The following is an 18,454-nucleotide window of genomic DNA, read 5'->3' as shown; positions in this document are numbered from 1 at the left end:
CAAGTTCACAAAAATACAAGAATTTCCAGGAGCTGAAAGACACACTCCTATAGCCATATTGAGTGTAAATAAGTGCCTAGCGCAACAAATTCTTTAAAAGCCAAAAGGATTGTTGTAACATTTTAGAACCCCCTAAAAATAAAGAACAGTAAAAGCATATGAGACAGGAAAAAAATGGGTCATGTAAAAACGACACCAGACTTCCAACTTCTCATTAACAACACTTGTGAAGCAATGCCTTCAAAGGTCTGAGGGAAAATGATTTCAACCCAGACTTCTATGGCCAGCCCATTTCTCTACCAAAATAAAGGTAACTACAGACTTGCATGGATTTGGGAAATTTATCACACTCTCTCTTACAAAAGCGCATGTGCAAAGGTTCAAACAAGAAGAAAAAAAAAGTGTTGCCAACTCAAAAGAACTAAGAAGGGAGAATGACAACTCAGCCTGCTGTCCAAACACCAGTTCAGATTAGTGTTACGCCTGAGGAAGGCTAAACAAGGGGGGAAAGGTAGAGAGAGAGATGAATGCTATCCTTTGGAATAGTGACTCTCAACCCTAATCAGACACGACATCCCCTGTGCTAGCTATTCCCCTCTGCCCTCCAGATCTATTTTCCCCCTGTTGTCTACCCTGTTCTGTGCCTTGGGGGACTAATGCCTTAGAACAGCAAGCAATTCTGCTCTCCAGCTTCTCTCTGGGTTTCCCTTCTGGTGAAGGGCCAGCATCAGAGGAGTCAGAGAGAAGGAAGACAAAGCCAGCAGAGTCGTGCCCTTTGCTCCCTCCCTGCTATGCACAGTCCCAGTGACTAGACTCTCCACAGCCTCTGTCAGGCAGCCTTTCTCCCGCCCAGCTCAGACCACAGCTCCCTCCTCCCGCTCTTGGAGACCCAGGGGTAGTAAGGGCTCTTCCTTCTGTAGCCAACTCTTGAATGCTTCACGATCCCGTCACTGGTTCCCTTAAACCTGCCTGACCCTCTCATTTGTGAACTGTCCCTTGGAGTGGAACAGGCTATCTCCTACTGGGCCCTAACTAATAAACCCCCTATAAATGCAAAAAACAGAACAATAACCCTTTTGCTATGCAGCAATGAAATTTATCCCTAGGTATATTACCTGTCCAGACCGGTTTTCAAAAATATAACATCCTAACGGGAACAGAAACAAAGTAACTGAAATAACATGTATATTAGTATGTAAATGCTTAGGCGTAGCTGGTCTACAAGATAGTGGATGTATGCATCTAGTCTTACATAATGAAGAAGTCAGAACTTAAGGGAAGTTAGGCGATATTTAACTGAAATTTATCAAAAACAGAGTGCTGACATTTTGAAATAAGGGCTAAGAAGTTTTTATATATGTATCCATAAAATCAAGGAGAATGTGACAACTGAAAATGAAGGCTGACACAAGCACCTTGTATTGGTAACACAGTATCAGAAGCATCATTACTGTTGGTGACATTTTTCAAAATAGTGAGCAATGGGCTTCCCTGGTGGCGCAGTGGTTGAGAGTCCGCCTGCCGATGCAGGGGACACGGGTTCGTGCCCCGGTCCGGGAAAATCCCACATGCCGCGGAGCGGCTGGGCCCATGAGCCATGGCCGCTGAGCCTGCGCATCCGGAGCCGGTGCTCCGCAACGGGAGAGGCCACAGCAGGGAGAGGCCCCAGCAGGGAGAGGCCCACGTACCGCAAAAAAAAAAAAAAAAAAGCAATTCTCAGGAAAGTTCCTGACAAAGTTCAATCTTCCTTCAATTTACCCGGAAGTTGTCGCACTAGAAAAATAACTTAGTAAACCCATGCAAAAAAACTTTGCATTTTGTAGATGAAGAGTTATGCTCTAGGCTCAAATAATTATAAATCGGCTTTAACTACAGAAATGTCCAACACGGCATTCAAATGCCATGTGTGACGGACAATACAGCATGCATTCCAGGATTTCTAGAATCCTTGGATCCCACCCCCTAAATACCAGTGGCAAGCCCCCAGTCAACCGAGAAAATCAAAAACACCCCATACTTTTTAAAATGTCTGCTAGGGGTTATTACCATCACCGTTGATAGGCACCGGTTTATAATTCTGGACAACTTAAGGAAGCAATGAAGGGAGACAAGATGGGTAAAGAAGAAAAAAAGACCCCAAGAAAAATAAAATTTTAGGAAATGCAACCAAGTACATTATGTGGTTTTGCAGTGAAAAATAGTCTTGATGATGTAAACTCCATTAAATGGCCTTGAATTTCTAGAAGCAACTACTCAAAGAGCAGAGAACTTAACGATTCTTACCATAAAAATCGTTCTTACTTAATGATTCTTAAACATAAAGTAGATTAGCAACCTTGGGAGGGTATTTTCCTCACAGAAATGTCTGGATGCAGGGGCGACTGGCAATGGTTTCAGAATCAAGTGCGTCTGACCCAGCATCTCTCATTCCCTTAGCATCTTCCTCAGTCACAAGATGACTGTCTCCTGTCTCATACACCAGAACGTATGTCACATGGCCACCCACAGCTGCCAGGGAAGCTAGAGCTGAAAACTTAGCAAAGAGGAGGAGGGGAAATGAGCATCAGGTAATTAACACTCATAGCGGAAATAGTACAACTATAAGGTCTACAGAGGAAAAACGGAGAAATAAAAGGGGTGAGTATATTACGTAAATTAAAAAGCTAAGTGTAGGTATGATGTGGATAGAACAGATTATAATTAAAATCACTTAAGATTAGCATAAACATGACAGAAGTTCATTTTCTCTGAGACCTGAGCATGTGGCAGCTCTCCCCTGCAAAGCTTTCAGGGCGCCAGGCTCCTTCAGACATGTTCTGCTCTCAGCAGGCAGCATGTCCTTATTCAAATGGCTGCTCTAATGACTGATGTGGGGATTCCAGCCAGTGGAAAAAGGGCGGATGTGCCCCTCTTTCCAAGGAATGGCCTATAAGGTTTGCACAGGGCACTTCCATTCATACCCCACTTGCCTGAACTTAGTCTTTTAGCTCTATCCAGCCACAAGAAGCTGGAAAAGACAACAGACCCTGATTGTTACATACTGTTCAGAGCCATCAGGAGAACAATCTGGGGCAACAGTCCGTCTGCCACATACTTGCTCCTAGTCTGGCAAGACTCACTTTCTGCTCTTCTCAGCAAAATCTCAGCCACATGTAGCCTGTCTTCTTGAATTCTTTAAGAACAGAGACATTGCCTGTGCAATTCGTCGTGAGAACAGACCCAGTCCTGTTCTCATGTGCGAGAAATGAAGTCGACATCCCCCTGGGCTGTGCTCTCGACCCACATTCTCTGCAGACAAGCACACCCAGTGCCACGGTTAACAAAAAAAAAAAAAAAGCGGGGAGAAGATGAGAAAAGGTAACCATGCTCCCAACTAAAAAGTCTGTGGCTTGTAAGGAGGGGAGAACATACTGGGGTCAACTAGCAGACTAATAATGGTAACTAACCACCTTCCAATTAGAAGAAAGGAGCCAGATGCTTGTAAGTGGGCTTGATCTCCCCACCCTGCCCCTTCTACAGGAAGTAATGGCTGGAGTCTGAGGAGGATGGAGGACGAAAAGTGGTTTGTGCATCTTATTTCAATTTACAAAGGATTCGCCGGAAGAGTTAAAAACATAGGGAAGAGTGAAAAGGGTTCTCTCAGGAAATGTAACTGGGGTTGGGGAGAAATGGGACAGGAGACAGCTTTTTATTCCAAGTTCTGCAAGGCTTCAATTTTTAACCACATGAATATGTTTTATTTAATAGCATAAATAGATTTAGCACATTATCATCTTCAAAATAACACTATTACCATATGGTCCATTTATAATATATTCACGAACTTAAATGGTTAGAAAATACTACCTATATCCTATACTACCCGAGGCTACCACCCTCTTCAGACCGGAACCATTGCCACAATCTCTCAATTGGTCTTCCAGCTTCCACTCTTGCCTTGACAATCTATTCTCAAGGCTGGACGATGCTTCAGGCGTTGCCCTAAATTCCACGTAAATGGTGGCCCCTGGAGTTGTGCCATGTAGTGGCACTGGATCTTCTCAGGTACAGACTATTTTAGAATCTTAATCAGATCACTTTTTGAACCTGCTCAATACTCAATAGCTCCCCACCCTGCTTAAAGTCTGATCTTCCCATGGCCTAAAGAACTTACATAAGCTACCCCGTGCCTACCTCTCCAGACTCATCACTTCCTAGGATTTTTGCATCTATGTTCATCAGTGATACTGGCCTGTAGTTTTCTTTTTTTGTGACATCTTTGTCTAGTTTTGGTATCAGGGTGATGGCAGCCCCGTAGAATGAGTAGAATAAATCCTTGGATTTATCCTGTATGGACTCTCTGTGCTTCCTGGACTTGATTGACTATTTCCCGTATTAGGGAAGTTTTCAACTATAATCTCCTCCAATATTTTCTCAGTCCCTTTCTTTTTCCCTTCTTCTGGGACCCCTATAATTCGAATGTTGGTACATTTAATGTCTTCCCAGAGGTCTGAGAATGTCCTCAATTCTTTTCATTCTTTTTTCTTTATTCTGCTCTGCAGTAGTTATTTCCACTATTTTATCTTCCAGGTCACTTATCCATTCTTCTGCTTCATTTATTCTGCTATTGATTCCTTCTGGAGAATTTTTAATTTCATTTATCATGTTGTTCATCATTGTTTGTTTGCTCTTTAGTTCTTCTAGGTCCTTGTTAAATGTTTCTTATATTCTCTCAATTCTATTTCCAAGATTTTGGATCATCTTTACTATCATTACTCTGAATTCTTTTTCAGGTAGACTGCGTATTTACTCTTCATTTGTTAGCTCTGGTGGGTTTTTACCTTGCTCCTTCATCTGCTGTGTGTTTCTCTGTCTTCTCATTTTTCTTAACTTACTGTGTTTGGGATCTCCTTTTCGCAAGCTGCAGGTTCGTAGTTCCCGTTGTTTTTGGTGTCTGCCCCCAGTGGCTAAGGTTGGTTCAGTGGCTTGTGCAGGCTTCCTGGTGGAGGGGACTGGTGCCTGTGTTCTGGTGGATGAGGCTGAATCTTGTCTTTCTGGTGGGCAGTACTATGTCTGGTGGTGTGTTCTGGGATGTCTGTGACCTTATCATGATTTTAGGCAGCCTCTCACCTAATGGGTGGGATTGTGTTCCTGCCTTGCTAGTTGTTTGGCATAGGGTGTCCAGCACTGTAGCCTGCTGGTCGTTGAGGGGAGCTGGGTCTTAGCATTGAGAAGGTGATCTCTGGGAGAGCTCCAGCCATTTGATATTATGTGGAGCTGGGAGGTCTCTGGTGGACCAAAGTCCTGAACTCGGTTCTCCCACCACAGAGGCACAGGCCTGACACCCAGCCAGAGCACCATGGCCCTGTCAGTTACCCTGTCAGCCCTGTCAGGCTCAGAAGAAAAGGGAGAAAAAAAAGAAAAAGAAAAAAAGAAAAGAAAATAGTGTTATTAAAATTTTTAAAAATTTAAAAGAAAGAAAGGAGAGAGCAACCAAACCAAAAAACAAATCCAACAATGATAACCAGCACTAAAAACTATACTAAAAAAAAAAAAAAATGGACAGACAGAACTCTAGGACAAATGGTAAAAGTAAAGCTATACAGACAGAATCACACAAAGCAGCATACATATACACTCACAAAGAGAAAAAAGGAAAAAAGTATATAATCTATATATTTAAAAAAAAAGGAAGAGAGCAACCAAATCAATAAACAAATCTACCAATGATAATAAACTCTAAATACTAAACTAAGATAAACAAAAACCAAAAGCAAATTAGATGCAGAAAGCAAACCCCCAAGTCTACAGTTGCTCCCAAAGTCCACTGCCTCAATTTTTAGGTGATTCGTTGTCTACTCAGGTATTCCACAGATGCAAGTACATCAAGTTGACTGTGGAGCTTTAATCCGCTGCTCCTGAGGCTGCTGGGAGAGACTTCCCTTTCTCTTCTTTGTTCGCACAGCTCCTGGGGTTCAGCTTTGAATTTGGACCCGCTTCTGCGTGTAGGTCGCCTGAGGGCGTCTGGTCTTCGCTCAGACAGGATGGGGTTAAAGGAGCAGCTGATTCGGGGGCTCTGGCTCACGCAGGCCGGGGAGAGGGAGGGGTACGGATGCGGGGCGAGCCTGAGGCAGTAGAGGCCGGCATGACTTTGCACCAGCTCAAGGCGCGCTGTGCGTTCTCCCTCGGAAGTTGTCCCTGGATCCCGGGACCCTGGCAGTGGCGGGCTGCACAGGCTCCCCGGAAGGGAGGTGTGGATAGTGACCTGTGCTCGCACACAGGCTTCTTGGTGGCTGCAGCAGCAGCCTTAGCATCTCATGCCCGTCTCTGGGGTCCATGCTGATAGCCGTGGCTCACGCCCGTCTCTGGAGCTCGTTTAAGCGGTGCTCTGAATCCCCTCTCCTCGCGCACCCAAAACAATGGTGTCTTGCCTCTTAGGCAAGTCCAGACCTTTTCCCTGACTCCCTCCCGGCTAGCCATGGCGCACTAGCCCCCTTCAGGCTGTGTTCACGCAGCCAAGCCCAGTTCTCTCCCTGGGATCCGACCTCCGAAGCCCAAGCCTCAGCTCCCAGCCCTCGCCCGCCCCGGCGGCTGAGCAGACAAGCTTCTCGGGCTGATGAGTGCTGGTCGGCACCGATCCTCTGGGCAGGAATCTCTCCACTTTGCCCTCTGCACCCCCACTGCTGCGCTCTCCTCCGTGGCTCCAAAGCTTCCCCCCCCACCACAGCCCCCCGTCTCTGCCAGTGAAGGGCCTTCCTAGTGTGTGGAAACCTTTCCTCCTCCACGGCTCCCTCCCAGAGGTGCAGGTCCCATCCCTATTCTTTTGTCTCTTTTTTCTTTTGCCCTACACAGGTATGTGGGGAGTTTCTTGCCTTTTGGGAAGTCTGAGGTCTTCTGCCAGCGTTCAGTAGGTGTTCTGTAGGAGTTGTTCCACATGTAGATGTATTTCTGATGTATTTGTGGGGAGGAAGGTGATTTCCACGTCTTACTCCTCCACCATCTTGAAGGTCTTCCCGTGAATTTTTTTTTTTAAGGAAAAAATCTGAAGACTTAAAACTAACATTAAAGATTAAGAAAATAAGTGAGAAATATGCCCAACTCTATGTTAATATACATGAAAATCTAGAATTGGCCAATTTTCTGAAATTATGCAATCATCACAATTGAATCTGGAATAAGAAGAAAAATCTAATAGGCTAGGGAAAGGAAAAAATCAAAAATAGGTTCTGGATGTAGTTCATTTCATGAGTCAATTGTTTCAAAAGTTCACGTATAATAGGGGTTACCCTAGCAATGCAAACATGGTTTAATAAGAACCTAGAAATATGTCACATCAGTAAAATAAAACTAGACAATCACCTCAATTGATGCAGAAATCTGATAACATTCAGAGTCCATTCCTGACATTTTATCCTCTTAACGTAATAAAAACAGAATTATCCTAAAACACTAACCAACACTATATTCACTGGTAGAATACCAAAAGCATTCCCAGGAAAGCCTGGACCAAGCCTAAGGTATTGGCAACAAGTACACATACTCTTCTAGACATTGTATTAGGACAGTTGCCCTGTGAAACAAAAGAGGTACAGCTACTGGACCAGACAAAAGTTATAACTATTAGCAGATGATTCAACCACCTACTTAGAAATTCTAGAAGAATAAAGTACTAATTACTCAGTCAGTAGTGTACTGTAATATAACCAGCTGTAACAAAAATTAGAGTTTTACATTTATCCATAATAAAACAGGGAAGGATGTCACAGTAAAAACAAAAATTATAAAATGCTTAAAAATAATTATAATTATTAAGTATAAATGCAAAGGTTCTATATAATGAAAATGCAAAACATCACAAAGACATAAGAAGCTTAACTAAAGAGATATGCTGGGCTTCCCTGGTGGCACAGTGGTTGGGAGTCCGCCTGCAGTTAGGGGACACGGGTTCGTGCCCTGGTCCGGGAAGATCCCACATGCCGCGGAGCGGCTAGGCCCGTGAGCCATGGCCACTGAACCTGCGCGTCCAGAGCCTGTGCTCCGCAACGGGAGAGGCCACAACAGTGAGAGGCCCGCATACCGCAAAAAAAAAAAAAAAAAAAAGATATGCTATGTTCCTAGAAGACTGAATGTAATAAAATATAGTTTCCTAAACAAGATTAAATTAAAAATGATAGCACCTAATTTGGAGCACATCCATGCAGTAGGCACTATACTAAGCACTTTATATGTATCACTTCATTTAATCAGAACAGGAATACTATGAGGTCATTATCCCCATTTTACAAATGAAAAACCCAGGGCCCAGAGACATGAAATGCCTTGCTCACACAGTGAATGAATAGAAAATAATGAAGCCCAGGCCCTCTGAAGCCAAAGTGATTTCCATCAGATATTAAAATATGGTAAGATCATAATTATGGTATTAGCAGTAGGAAAAAGTAGTAGATTAATGAATTAGAATAGGTAGCCTAGAAACAGATATAAAGCGAAATACATACAAATAGTCTATACATCACTGAACATTATCCCATGAGAAATTTTCTGCTTGTTTTATTCTCTAGTCTCAGAACATTTTGTAGTTAAACTCACATACTAGGGGCTCAATAAATATTTGATCAATGAATTAATGAAGGAAAGAATATAAATGATTTGGTCTAACACCTTAGTAATTGAAGTAGAGCTTAATCAAAAGTTAGGCTTCAAGAATTGCTTAGCTATTTGGGGGAAAAAAAGTCAATTCCTTGATTCAAATTTTAATTCAAGATGGGAAACTTATTAGCCAAGAATATAAATTAGAAATAAGTTTTTAAGATCAACTGAATTCTATCTAAAAAATGAAACGAAAGGCAGAAAGGCAGACTATAGAAACACCCTCCACAAAGGAATGCTACCTTCAACATACCGAGGACGGGGACACATTAATAAGTGACACCTAAATCTCAATAGAGAAGTAGGAATAGGATATTAGATCATATACATTCATCCTCCCAAGCAATCAGAAATGAGCAAATTAAATACCACCTCAGCTATCAGACTGAGAAGGATAGCCTTTTAATTATTCATACCCTTTGTCCCAGTAACATTTTCATCACAAAAATTCATTCCTAACTCGAAAGTTATAAAATGAAAATATTCAAACCATAAAGTTTACAAAGCAATGTGATAAAATTTCAAGAAGCAAAGCAAAGCATCAAGGATGCTCTACAAAGCAGAAGGCTCCCAAATACAAACAAAGGACTTAACCCATTGTGCAATCTGAGGAAAACAGGGGCTTTCCTTACTGTCTAACCTAACATGAGAGTTTTGGAAATAGCACAAAAATAAAGACACTCTTAGATAAGTCCTTAGTTTTTAATTACTTCACTTAAAACAATTACTAGAGAATGACTTCTAAGGTTTACTTTTTGAAAAACCCGTATGCATTCCTACTGCACACACTGGAAAAAACATTCCACCTGCTAATGATCTTGTAAGACCAGACCACTGTGAAATTCACTCTTCAGTTAGACATTGCTCAGGGTCAACTCCAACTTGGAGATTTCACTAGATTCTCCTTTCCAGTTCATTTTGTAATGGTAAACGCTCAGGCTTACCCTCCTATACTTCCCGTTGCAAACACTGTGATCTATCTGTGGTTTTGTAATGAATAAATTACACAATTGATAATGTAGTTCAATAGCCTCCAGCATATCAGCAAATTAAAGACCTTTTAAAAGTCTAAATACGCACTGTCCTCCCACTGTATTGGTTCAATAGAGTCTAAAATATTTAGGTGTTTTTTGTTCCTTGCCTAGAGCACCCCATTACCTTTTCCTCAATATGTAAAACGGGTTTAATTACTCAGTAATCTCACTCATTATTGCAAATATTATACTTTCACCTTGCCTAGGTGAAAATAAGCCATAAACTAAGTCATTTTCCTGTAGTTTCCCTTTAAAACAGGGATTATCAAGTCTGATCGTACACTGGTATCACCTGGGAAGCTTTACGACTCTAACCCAGAGATTGGTTTAATTAGTCTGGGGTACAACCTGGATAATGGGATTTTTTTTTTGAATTTTTGAATTTTGATTTATTTTTTATACAGCAGGTTCTTATTAACCATTTTATACATATTAGTGTATATACGTCAATCCCAATCTCCCAATTCATCCCACCACCACCACCACCCCGCTTTCCCCCCTTGGTGTCCGTACGTTTGTTCTCTATAACGGTGTCTCTATTTCTGCCCTGCAAACTGGTTCATCTGTACCATTTTTCTAGGTTCCACATATATGCGTTAATACACGATATTTGTTTTTCTCTTTCTGACTCACTTCACTCTGATTTTTAAAAGCTCTCCAGGTGATTCTAATGTGCAGCTAAGGATAAGAATCCCAGGGGGGTTTTCTTCTTCTTTTTTTTTCTTTAAAAAAAGGAAATCATATCAAAATCCTTAGGTAACTTAAACACTGGTCCTAAGGTGACATGTTACAGATTTGGGACAGTTCCATGATTAGCTTCTTGAATACTCTTAAAGCTTTGGAACAATATCATTTGTTCCAATGCTATTCTATTTACAATCATTAGTTTTTTTCCTGGCCTAAAAACTGAAATGGCAATAACACATGACTATGCAACCCACCCTCTTTGCCAAAGAAAGGTCTAATCTGAAATGCATAAAAAGTAGCACAATAACTCAAAAGAGGCCTGCCTCACTAGAGAACAATAACTGGTAGAATTTTCCATTCAGAATTCCCATACTTAACAGCCTGACAATTGGGTTTCTTAATTTTGTTTTGAAGGTCTTTCATGACTTTACAAACTATGCCATTTATCTTGTGAGTGTAGAAATGAAGGGAACTGCTTCCATTTAATAGAGGGAACACACAGCATAACAATATTTTACTTCACTTTATAAGCAGTAAACGTAAACCAAAATTACAGCTGATTTCATTTTTGAAAGAAGCGAACTCCAATATCGCTTAATCCATTTCAGTTCTCATTAGCACAACTCATTCCACCAAATTAAGTGCCGCGGTCTCAAGACACCCTGCGGAGGGATAGATGAATCAATTGAAACAAGCAGCATTTTTTTCTCTGAGATAAAGTCCAGTCTGAGGTTTCACTCTAATGTGTGGTTTCAAGCTCACTCCCCACAGGACAATGTACTCCATATTAAAAGCAGCCAACAACATAACCCATCCCTTCTGCACCATAAAGTACCAAAGCGCAAGGAGCAAAGCATGAATTATCCTAACTCCCTGAGAGGGTGGGCTTTTTAGACTATCACCACATCTCCTGGACACCTGCAAGCAAGAGAGCAAGGCATGCTGTGGGGCTTCTACACTGCTTGTCTCTCGGATTTGGTTGTGGCATTGGGACAGTCTTCTCTTCGAAGTCATTAGTTCTATACCAACAGGTATTTTATGGCTTTCTTTACAGAGGGTGGGGTGAGGCCTGGTGGTCTCAAAACATGTTTAGGAACGTTAATTTCCACAGAACAGAGGTTGACTCTTTGCCTTTATATTCTTGCCTCCACCCTATACCTCCCTAATTCCTCGAGACAGGGACTAAATCTGACACTTCCTATCCAACAAGCATTTAACTAGGTTCTTATACATCATGCACTACGCTGAGAATACATCAGGCTACAGTCGTATCTTAGGCCCCAAAGATGGCACAACATAGCACTAAGGAACAATGACCCCTAGCATAAGGTAAGTGATTCCTGGCCTTTGTAAATCTAGCTCATTTTTTCATAAAATTGTCTTTTCTGAGCCTGGGGATCACCTAAGCAGTAAGAACATTTTTTTTTAAGCTACAGAAAGTACTGCCATTTCCAAAGAGGGATAAAGGTGGCCACTTTACTGCAGTATAAACACTCAGACGTGCCAAGTGCAGAACCCACTGTGTATTATTTCCCCCAATGCTATTTCCCCACAGTGCTCTCTTCCTGATCGGTTCTACCAAAGGAGATTACTTCCCCACCGTCTGCAATTTCACATTATTTGTATACATTTCTCAAACTTAGTGTGGAAAATTATGCAAAGTGGTGGGAGTGATTATATAAGCAGGTTTAAGGCAGTTTAGTGAGATTACAGTGACACATAAAAATGCAAAGAACAAGGGCAGATGAATCACATGTTAAGTTATTAGATACCATTTTAGTCTTTTTGATTCCCTCTTCATTATTTCTAGTTTAAGGTAGTTGGCTTCAACATCTGACTTACTTAATTTAATAAAACAAATAATGAACAAAGCAGCTACTGACTAGAAACCTATCGACTAGCCAACCAAAACTGTGAGCGCTTTAAGTCATGCACACCTGAAATCGTTATAAACTGAGACCTGCAATCTGTAAACCACATCTATGGAACATACTTAACCTCTTCTATGGTAGTCATTATGTTTCTCAGATTCTCCCTACCTTCTAACCACCATGGACTTTATTTTTCCTTCAGCGTCTCAATGTTTTCCAAAGGTTCGACAAATTGCCTTTATTAAGCAATAACTGATTAGCTTTAACTGCATCATTGTTGTTTCCTAGTTTCAATGCTGATCCCACCTTTAACCAATGACCTAGAATCATCCAAGGTTCATCATTATCACTGTTAGCTGATGGTGCAAAGGTAATCAACGTAAATAAGCATCAGAGGCTTAAGCATTATTCACAGCTGAAGTCATTTTTGCCATTGGCTGTTTGTTACTCCACATTGGTAGCATGTGTGAACCGTTTAGGTGGTGTGAACACCCGGTACAAGGCGTTGTCAGTGCCTGGTCTACACTCCTCCCAGAGTTTTCTGTAAAGCCTGAAGTTATCAGACTGGCATAAGCTAACCACCATTATTCTTCTAAGCTGAAATTTTCCAGCCAAAAGCAAAGACAGACATGTTTTAGTCAACTGAGCTTAACGCTATTAAGCTTTTTCAGCTCGTGGATACAACCTCCTACTAGCTTTGTGGGCCATCTTAGCCAAGTGGGAAAACAAAAAACAGTGCAGCTCAGCTGTTTCACAGAAACCCACCAACCCTACTAGTGAGACAGCTTTGACTGCCAGGATAAGGCTTTTATCTTCCTGTGATTAATTTTCTTCATTTATAAGATGAGGACCCTTTCAAATCTCAATTTCTGAGTTTCTAAATTCTTGAAGTTAGAAGTGAGTAAGCAGCAATATGCATTTCAATTACAACAATTTAAGCTATTAAATCCTTTTACTAGATGTCTGACTACTTGAAGATACAGAATAAAAATATACAATGGGGGCTTCCCTGGTGGCGCAGTGGTTGGGAGTCCGCCTGCCGATGCAGGGGACATGGGTTCGTGCCCAGGTCCGGGAAAATCCCACATGCCACGGAGCGGCTAGGTCCGTGAGCCATGGCCGCTGAACCTGCGCGTCCAGAGCCTGTGCTCCGCAACGAGAGAGGCCACAACAGTGAGAGGCCCGCATACCGCAAAAAATATATATATATATACACACACACACAATGGATTAGTGATTTTGCAATTATCCTGTTACTTCTTTTATATAACCCAACTGTATACTTCAAGAACAAAGTTTTTGTCATTAATTATTGGCTTGTGCATCAAATCCGGAGGAATACAGTTAAATTCCCATTTCATTTTGTCCTGGGAGGAAACCCGACTGCCAAGAATTGCTCCAGCTCCCTTTAACAAGCAACTTGTTAAAAAAAAAAAAAAAAAAGTGGGGAGCCTTTTGAATAAGGGAAACACTTAAGTTGTTTGGGGGCCTCCCCCTTAAAATATAAGAATAAGTCACAAAACTTCATCTCACAGCATTTAATGCTCTCAATATTTAGAAAATAGAAATTTCCAAGCAGTCTTAAGTATTTTTGTACAGAACATACGCAATGTTTTGCGTCGTTTTTGCAGTTTGGAATTATTTTTGGTGATGCCTGAAGGAGGTTATAACAATGGTCTCCTCAGTGGTATTGTGAATGCACCTGTTTGCCTATTCAAATAATTTCTAGAGAAACATTCTATTTAAACAAGAGTGTCAGAGAAATCTGCCCTATTTGAACAAGCGAGAGTTTGTTTCATTAACAAAACGCAACAAGTATGTACAGTAAGAATCAGCTACCAGTAAGCGACTCTTTGCAAAAGCATCTTCAGTGATCATATTCCAGACAGGAATAGCCTTAGTTTCACCAAACGTTATTTTTATACTTTAACACACCGAAAATAAACTTAAATGCAATATGAATATTAAAACTGGAGACTGGATGATATTCATAAACTTATATGACTACATACAACATACACAAAAACTTAGTTTAAGAGTGACTGCTGAAGATGAAAGTCTCTTGACCTACAGAGTTAAGAGGCACTGGGTGACTGTAATACAACCCAATGCAATCAAAGGATAACACAGTGCGGTACTCACCTAGGAACAAAATGGAAGGCTCACAAAAACTCCACAGGGCACTCAAAACTGACCTCACAAATGGTGGCTTCAATCATACCAATTGGTTAGGGAATAGAAAATGTTACTCAGAAATCCTTCTCTCCTCCAAAATGAAGGGCCTGCCTGGATCCCAAGGTCTTTTCCAACTCTAGCATTCTGTGACTAACTTACCTAGAGGGTTAGGCATTTGAAGGATCTGTGTAATTAGCCACCAACTGTAGCGAATCATCCCCTAAGTACTCCCAGGGAGCAATTCAAAACAGCTGCTTGGTTTAGGCCTGTTGTAAGAGGTTGGGTAAATGGGGGTGGGAGGGTAATGGGAAGACTGCATTTACTCTGAAATACCAGCTTCTCACAAGTCAATTCAGAAATGCTCCAAATTTCTAAGAAATGCTTCACATGCTTAAGTTAATGGTTCAGAAAACTAACAAACATCTATGCAACTAGGTATGCTTTGGACAAATTACAATACAATCTCTCTGGGTCTCCACATCCTGTCCCAAACTAAGGGGGCTAGTGCAGATTTCTGGTGAATCGTCTAGGTTCAACATTCTATCAAGATTTCTTAGTTTCTATTGAAAACATTCACCCAATTCGGGCAATTTTGAGTCATCACTTTCGTCTGCTACAGACTATTAGACCCTGGGGTCTTGTTTTAAAACTAAAGTTGGCAGGTATTTCACCTGAAACTCTTTAGCTCTTTGGGGACGGGGACAAAAGCGCTTTCGTGATGAAGTAGTTATGAACCAGTCCTTTATTTTTCATCAACAGCGTGTTTCCTTAGGCCCGCCGAGACCGGTAATTACTAACCCACAGCAACTCTCCAAAGCTGCGCACCTTCCCTCCTTAGGATCTGATGTCCTAGTTACACAGCAATACAGGAAAACTTGTCCAGTTAGCTTTGTTTCGTGGAACATTTCTACACCTTCTCCCCCAGAAACGACTTCTCCCTAGCTATCAGAAGTGTTCAGATTCCACACTCATTCAGACCCACGGTAAAGCCCAGCTCCAGGAGGGCCAAGCGGACAGGAATGCACCACTACCCTTCGAAATTAAAGTTGATGGGAGCTGTGTTCTCACCCGGCCGGGTGCAACGGCCGCACCGCCGGGCTGTCAGGTCGGTCTCGGTCCCGACCAAGCTAACAGCTTCTGCCCACCGCGGGGGAGAAGATGCGTCCATTGCAACCTGATACCAAGCGGGCTAAAGCACCGTCCTCCCTCCAAAGATTCCCTTGCCCTCCAAGACTAACAAAAATACAGTGTCCTGCAGGAGGACAACGGGCACGCGCCCCAGAAAAGCCCAGGGAGGAAGAAGTGGGGCTGGAGACGCCCGGTCCTGCCGGCAACTCACCTTCTGCTGCCTCCGGGCCATGTCGGTGGGCTGCTTGGCGTTGAAGGGGTACGCGATGCATCTCACCACGAAGACGTAGAGCTGCAGGCGGATCCTCCGCTCCTGCTCCTCGTCCAGCAGCCGTTCGGGCTCGTCTCGCCCCTCGCTGAGCACCGAGGGGCTCGGGCTCACGGGTCTGGCTGCGCCGCCGCCGCCGCCCGCGCGCCCTGCCGCGTCCCGCCGCCCTTCCCGAGCCGGGGCCGGCTGCGCTCGCTGAGAGCCGCCGGCCGCCACCAGCACATCGCGGCTCTCCTCTTCCAGCCCCTCGTCCGACTCCTCTTCGCTGGAAGACGGGTCCAGCATAGTGCTCGGGGCACCCCGCCGCTCGGCCCGCGGCCCCCAGGCGCCTCACCCCCTGCCGCTGCGCCCGCGGGTCTGAGGGAGCCGCGCGGCTGGCCGCAGCGGCCGCAGAACGAAAGGGAAACTGGCCGAGGCTTTCCGGACACGTCGAGTTAGACCCAAGAGTGTTTCCTACCACCAGGGCGAAAGAGGCGGGCGGGAGCCGAGAGGAGGACTGGTAGCGGAGGGGGTGGAGGAGCCGCCGGGATTAAATAGGCGGAGTTAGCGTCGGGGGTGAGCCCGAGCGCCTGGTGAACTGCTCGGCTGGCCCGGGCCCCGCCAGCCCCGTAGTCCTCCAACGTCCGCCGGCCGAGGCGGAGCCGCCCGAGCGCCCGGGTGCAGGTGGGGAACCTGTGGCGCCTACAACAAGCAACACGTGGAATGGAAGGTTGAGGAGCGGGCACGGGGTCGCGGAGTGCGCGTGCGCGCGCCGCCGGCGCCGCCGCGACCCTGGCCGAGTGCCCGGGTGTCAGGCGCGTAGTTTGCAAAGATGCGGAGCGCTGAGCGCAGTGGCTCTGTGTGCGCCCACCCGGGACGCTTGGACTGCCGTGACACCACCACCACCACCACCACCTATCCCCTTTTCTCCCGCAAGCTTCCTGAGGGACAGGCGGACGTGGGGCAGGAGAGCTGGCCCTCTCCACCTCCCCGGGTGAGCGGAACAGCCAGAACGTGAGTCTCCAGCCCGAATTTGATACCCAGGGTTGAACCCCAGCACGGAAAAGTGGGGCCAGAGCCGTTTACCGCCAAATAACGTGGAGAAGAGACTTTAAAAAGTCTCTCGCTCAGCTCTGTTGCTGTTTGACGCTATGCTGAAGTCCAAATTGTAAAAGTCAGAGGAACATTCTTGAAAAGAAAAGCAAAAACAAAATACATGAGGCTTTCTTTTTAAACTGTCTTTATTCCTGTAGATGCATGAGTAAGACCGGTTTTATATCTGCGAAATGGCACTCTGCTTCAGCTCACACATAGCTTTATTTTCTGGGTTGGGATGCGGTTGACTCAAGACAGGTTGTGCAGTGTAGACATTTATTCAGCAGATTTTTTAGCACACGCCCGGTGTCCAGCAGTTAGCGTTTGGACGAGCCCGCAACGCCCTGGGGCACACAGTTGGTCACTATCGGTTCCGGCCTCAAGTGGGCGTCTCGTAGCTGCATCCGAAGCCTGTCTTATCTGCGCAGATTTCTCAGTCCCAAAGCCAGAACCACCTAGGAGTTTCTTTCTGTGTTTTTTCCGGTATTCTTAATCCGGACAAAGGAGGAAATAGGAAAAATAGTGCATTCAACATTAGGTGCAGTGCGCAGTGGCCAAACTGGCAGGGAGGCGATGGAAGCTCAGTGCAAATATCACCCGGCCGGTAAAACTACCGGCTCTGAGCTCGTCTACCCCGTGGCCAAATAGCAGCTGTAGCTTTTTCAAGCCACTTCCGCAGTTAGGTACACATGAGGGAGGCTTTCCTTCTGCATTTACTCATAGTCTCCCAAGATGTAGAAAGACAAAGAAGCATTTACTCCTGGGGAAACTTGCCTATTTATCAATCCTTACAGGTGCCCACGGTGATGAAAGGTGTTCACTGAGGGCGTGACTGCTGGCTGATCTCCAACTGCCAAGGAACACAAATCTCAAAAACTGATGTATTTAAAGGCAATATTTTTCACTTTTTGGCAAGGTAAACCATAAATAACAAGCTTATTCATTTAAGTTATAGTATCTAATGTTATATACATAGCACTCTACATTTTGCAAAGTTTTGTAAACGTGCTTGTCAAATAATGTCACCAAAGTAAACTTTTGAGAAAGGTAGTGATGATGATGATAATGATGATGATTACCATTTACATGCTTTGTACGCAGTACTGCACTAAGCCCTTTACATACATTATCCCATTTATTTTTAGTTCCATTGTACAGATAAGGAACCTGAGACTTAGAGAATCCTCTTTCCTACAGAAGGAACAACTAATAGAACAAGGACGCAACACACTGAATCCTCTCTACTTCCAAATAGTAGCTTTACTATTACAATTTGTTTGATTATAAATCAGTATATTAAATGTATGATGTTTATTAAACTGATACTTAAAATAAGAATTTAATTCCTAGGCACATAAAAGTATAATTTATATACAGCAGCTTTATTGCCCTTCCTTTTCTTGCCAAGGAAAGGTATCTTTTCAGCTTCCTTTATTAATTAGTTAAAATTGCTTGATGTGATAGCTTATTATTCTCTTCCTATTAAAAAATGGTTATCAGAGATTCTCCAAGCCTTGGAAATCCCACTGGAAAACATCTAATAATTTGTAGAATAATACATACAGTGTTTTCTCTATAAAGATGAAAAT

The 18,454-nt window shown here is 43.5% G+C and overlaps 1 protein-coding gene across 3 annotated transcripts in view; it reads right to left on the bottom strand.

Annotated features, from left to right (window-relative positions):
- CADPS2 (calcium dependent secretion activator 2) overlaps positions 1 to 16,504 on the bottom strand; it is a 483,312-nt gene extending 466,808 nt beyond the window's left edge. The window contains exon 1 of one of the 3 annotated variants that reach the window (XM_070046319.1): positions 15,735 to 16,504. In XM_070046319.1, the coding sequence (XP_069902420.1) occupies positions 15,735 to 16,076 (342 nt within the window). In that variant the 5' untranslated portion in view covers positions 16,077 to 16,504. The remainder of the gene's footprint in view (positions 1 to 15,734) is intronic. The other 2 variants (XM_060305373.2, XM_060305374.2) reach the window with 2 other exon arrangements.
- Positions 16,505 to 18,454: the final 1,950 nt, after the last annotated feature.

The sequence above is a fragment of the Globicephala melas genome, chromosome 9 (genome assembly GCF_963455315.2).
Source record: "Globicephala melas chromosome 9, mGloMel1.2, whole genome shotgun sequence".
Lineage (NCBI taxonomy): Eukaryota > Metazoa > Chordata > Mammalia > Artiodactyla > Delphinidae > Globicephala > Globicephala melas.
The sequence above is the reverse complement of the archived record's forward strand: the minus strand, read 5'-3'. Positions and strand labels throughout refer to the sequence as shown.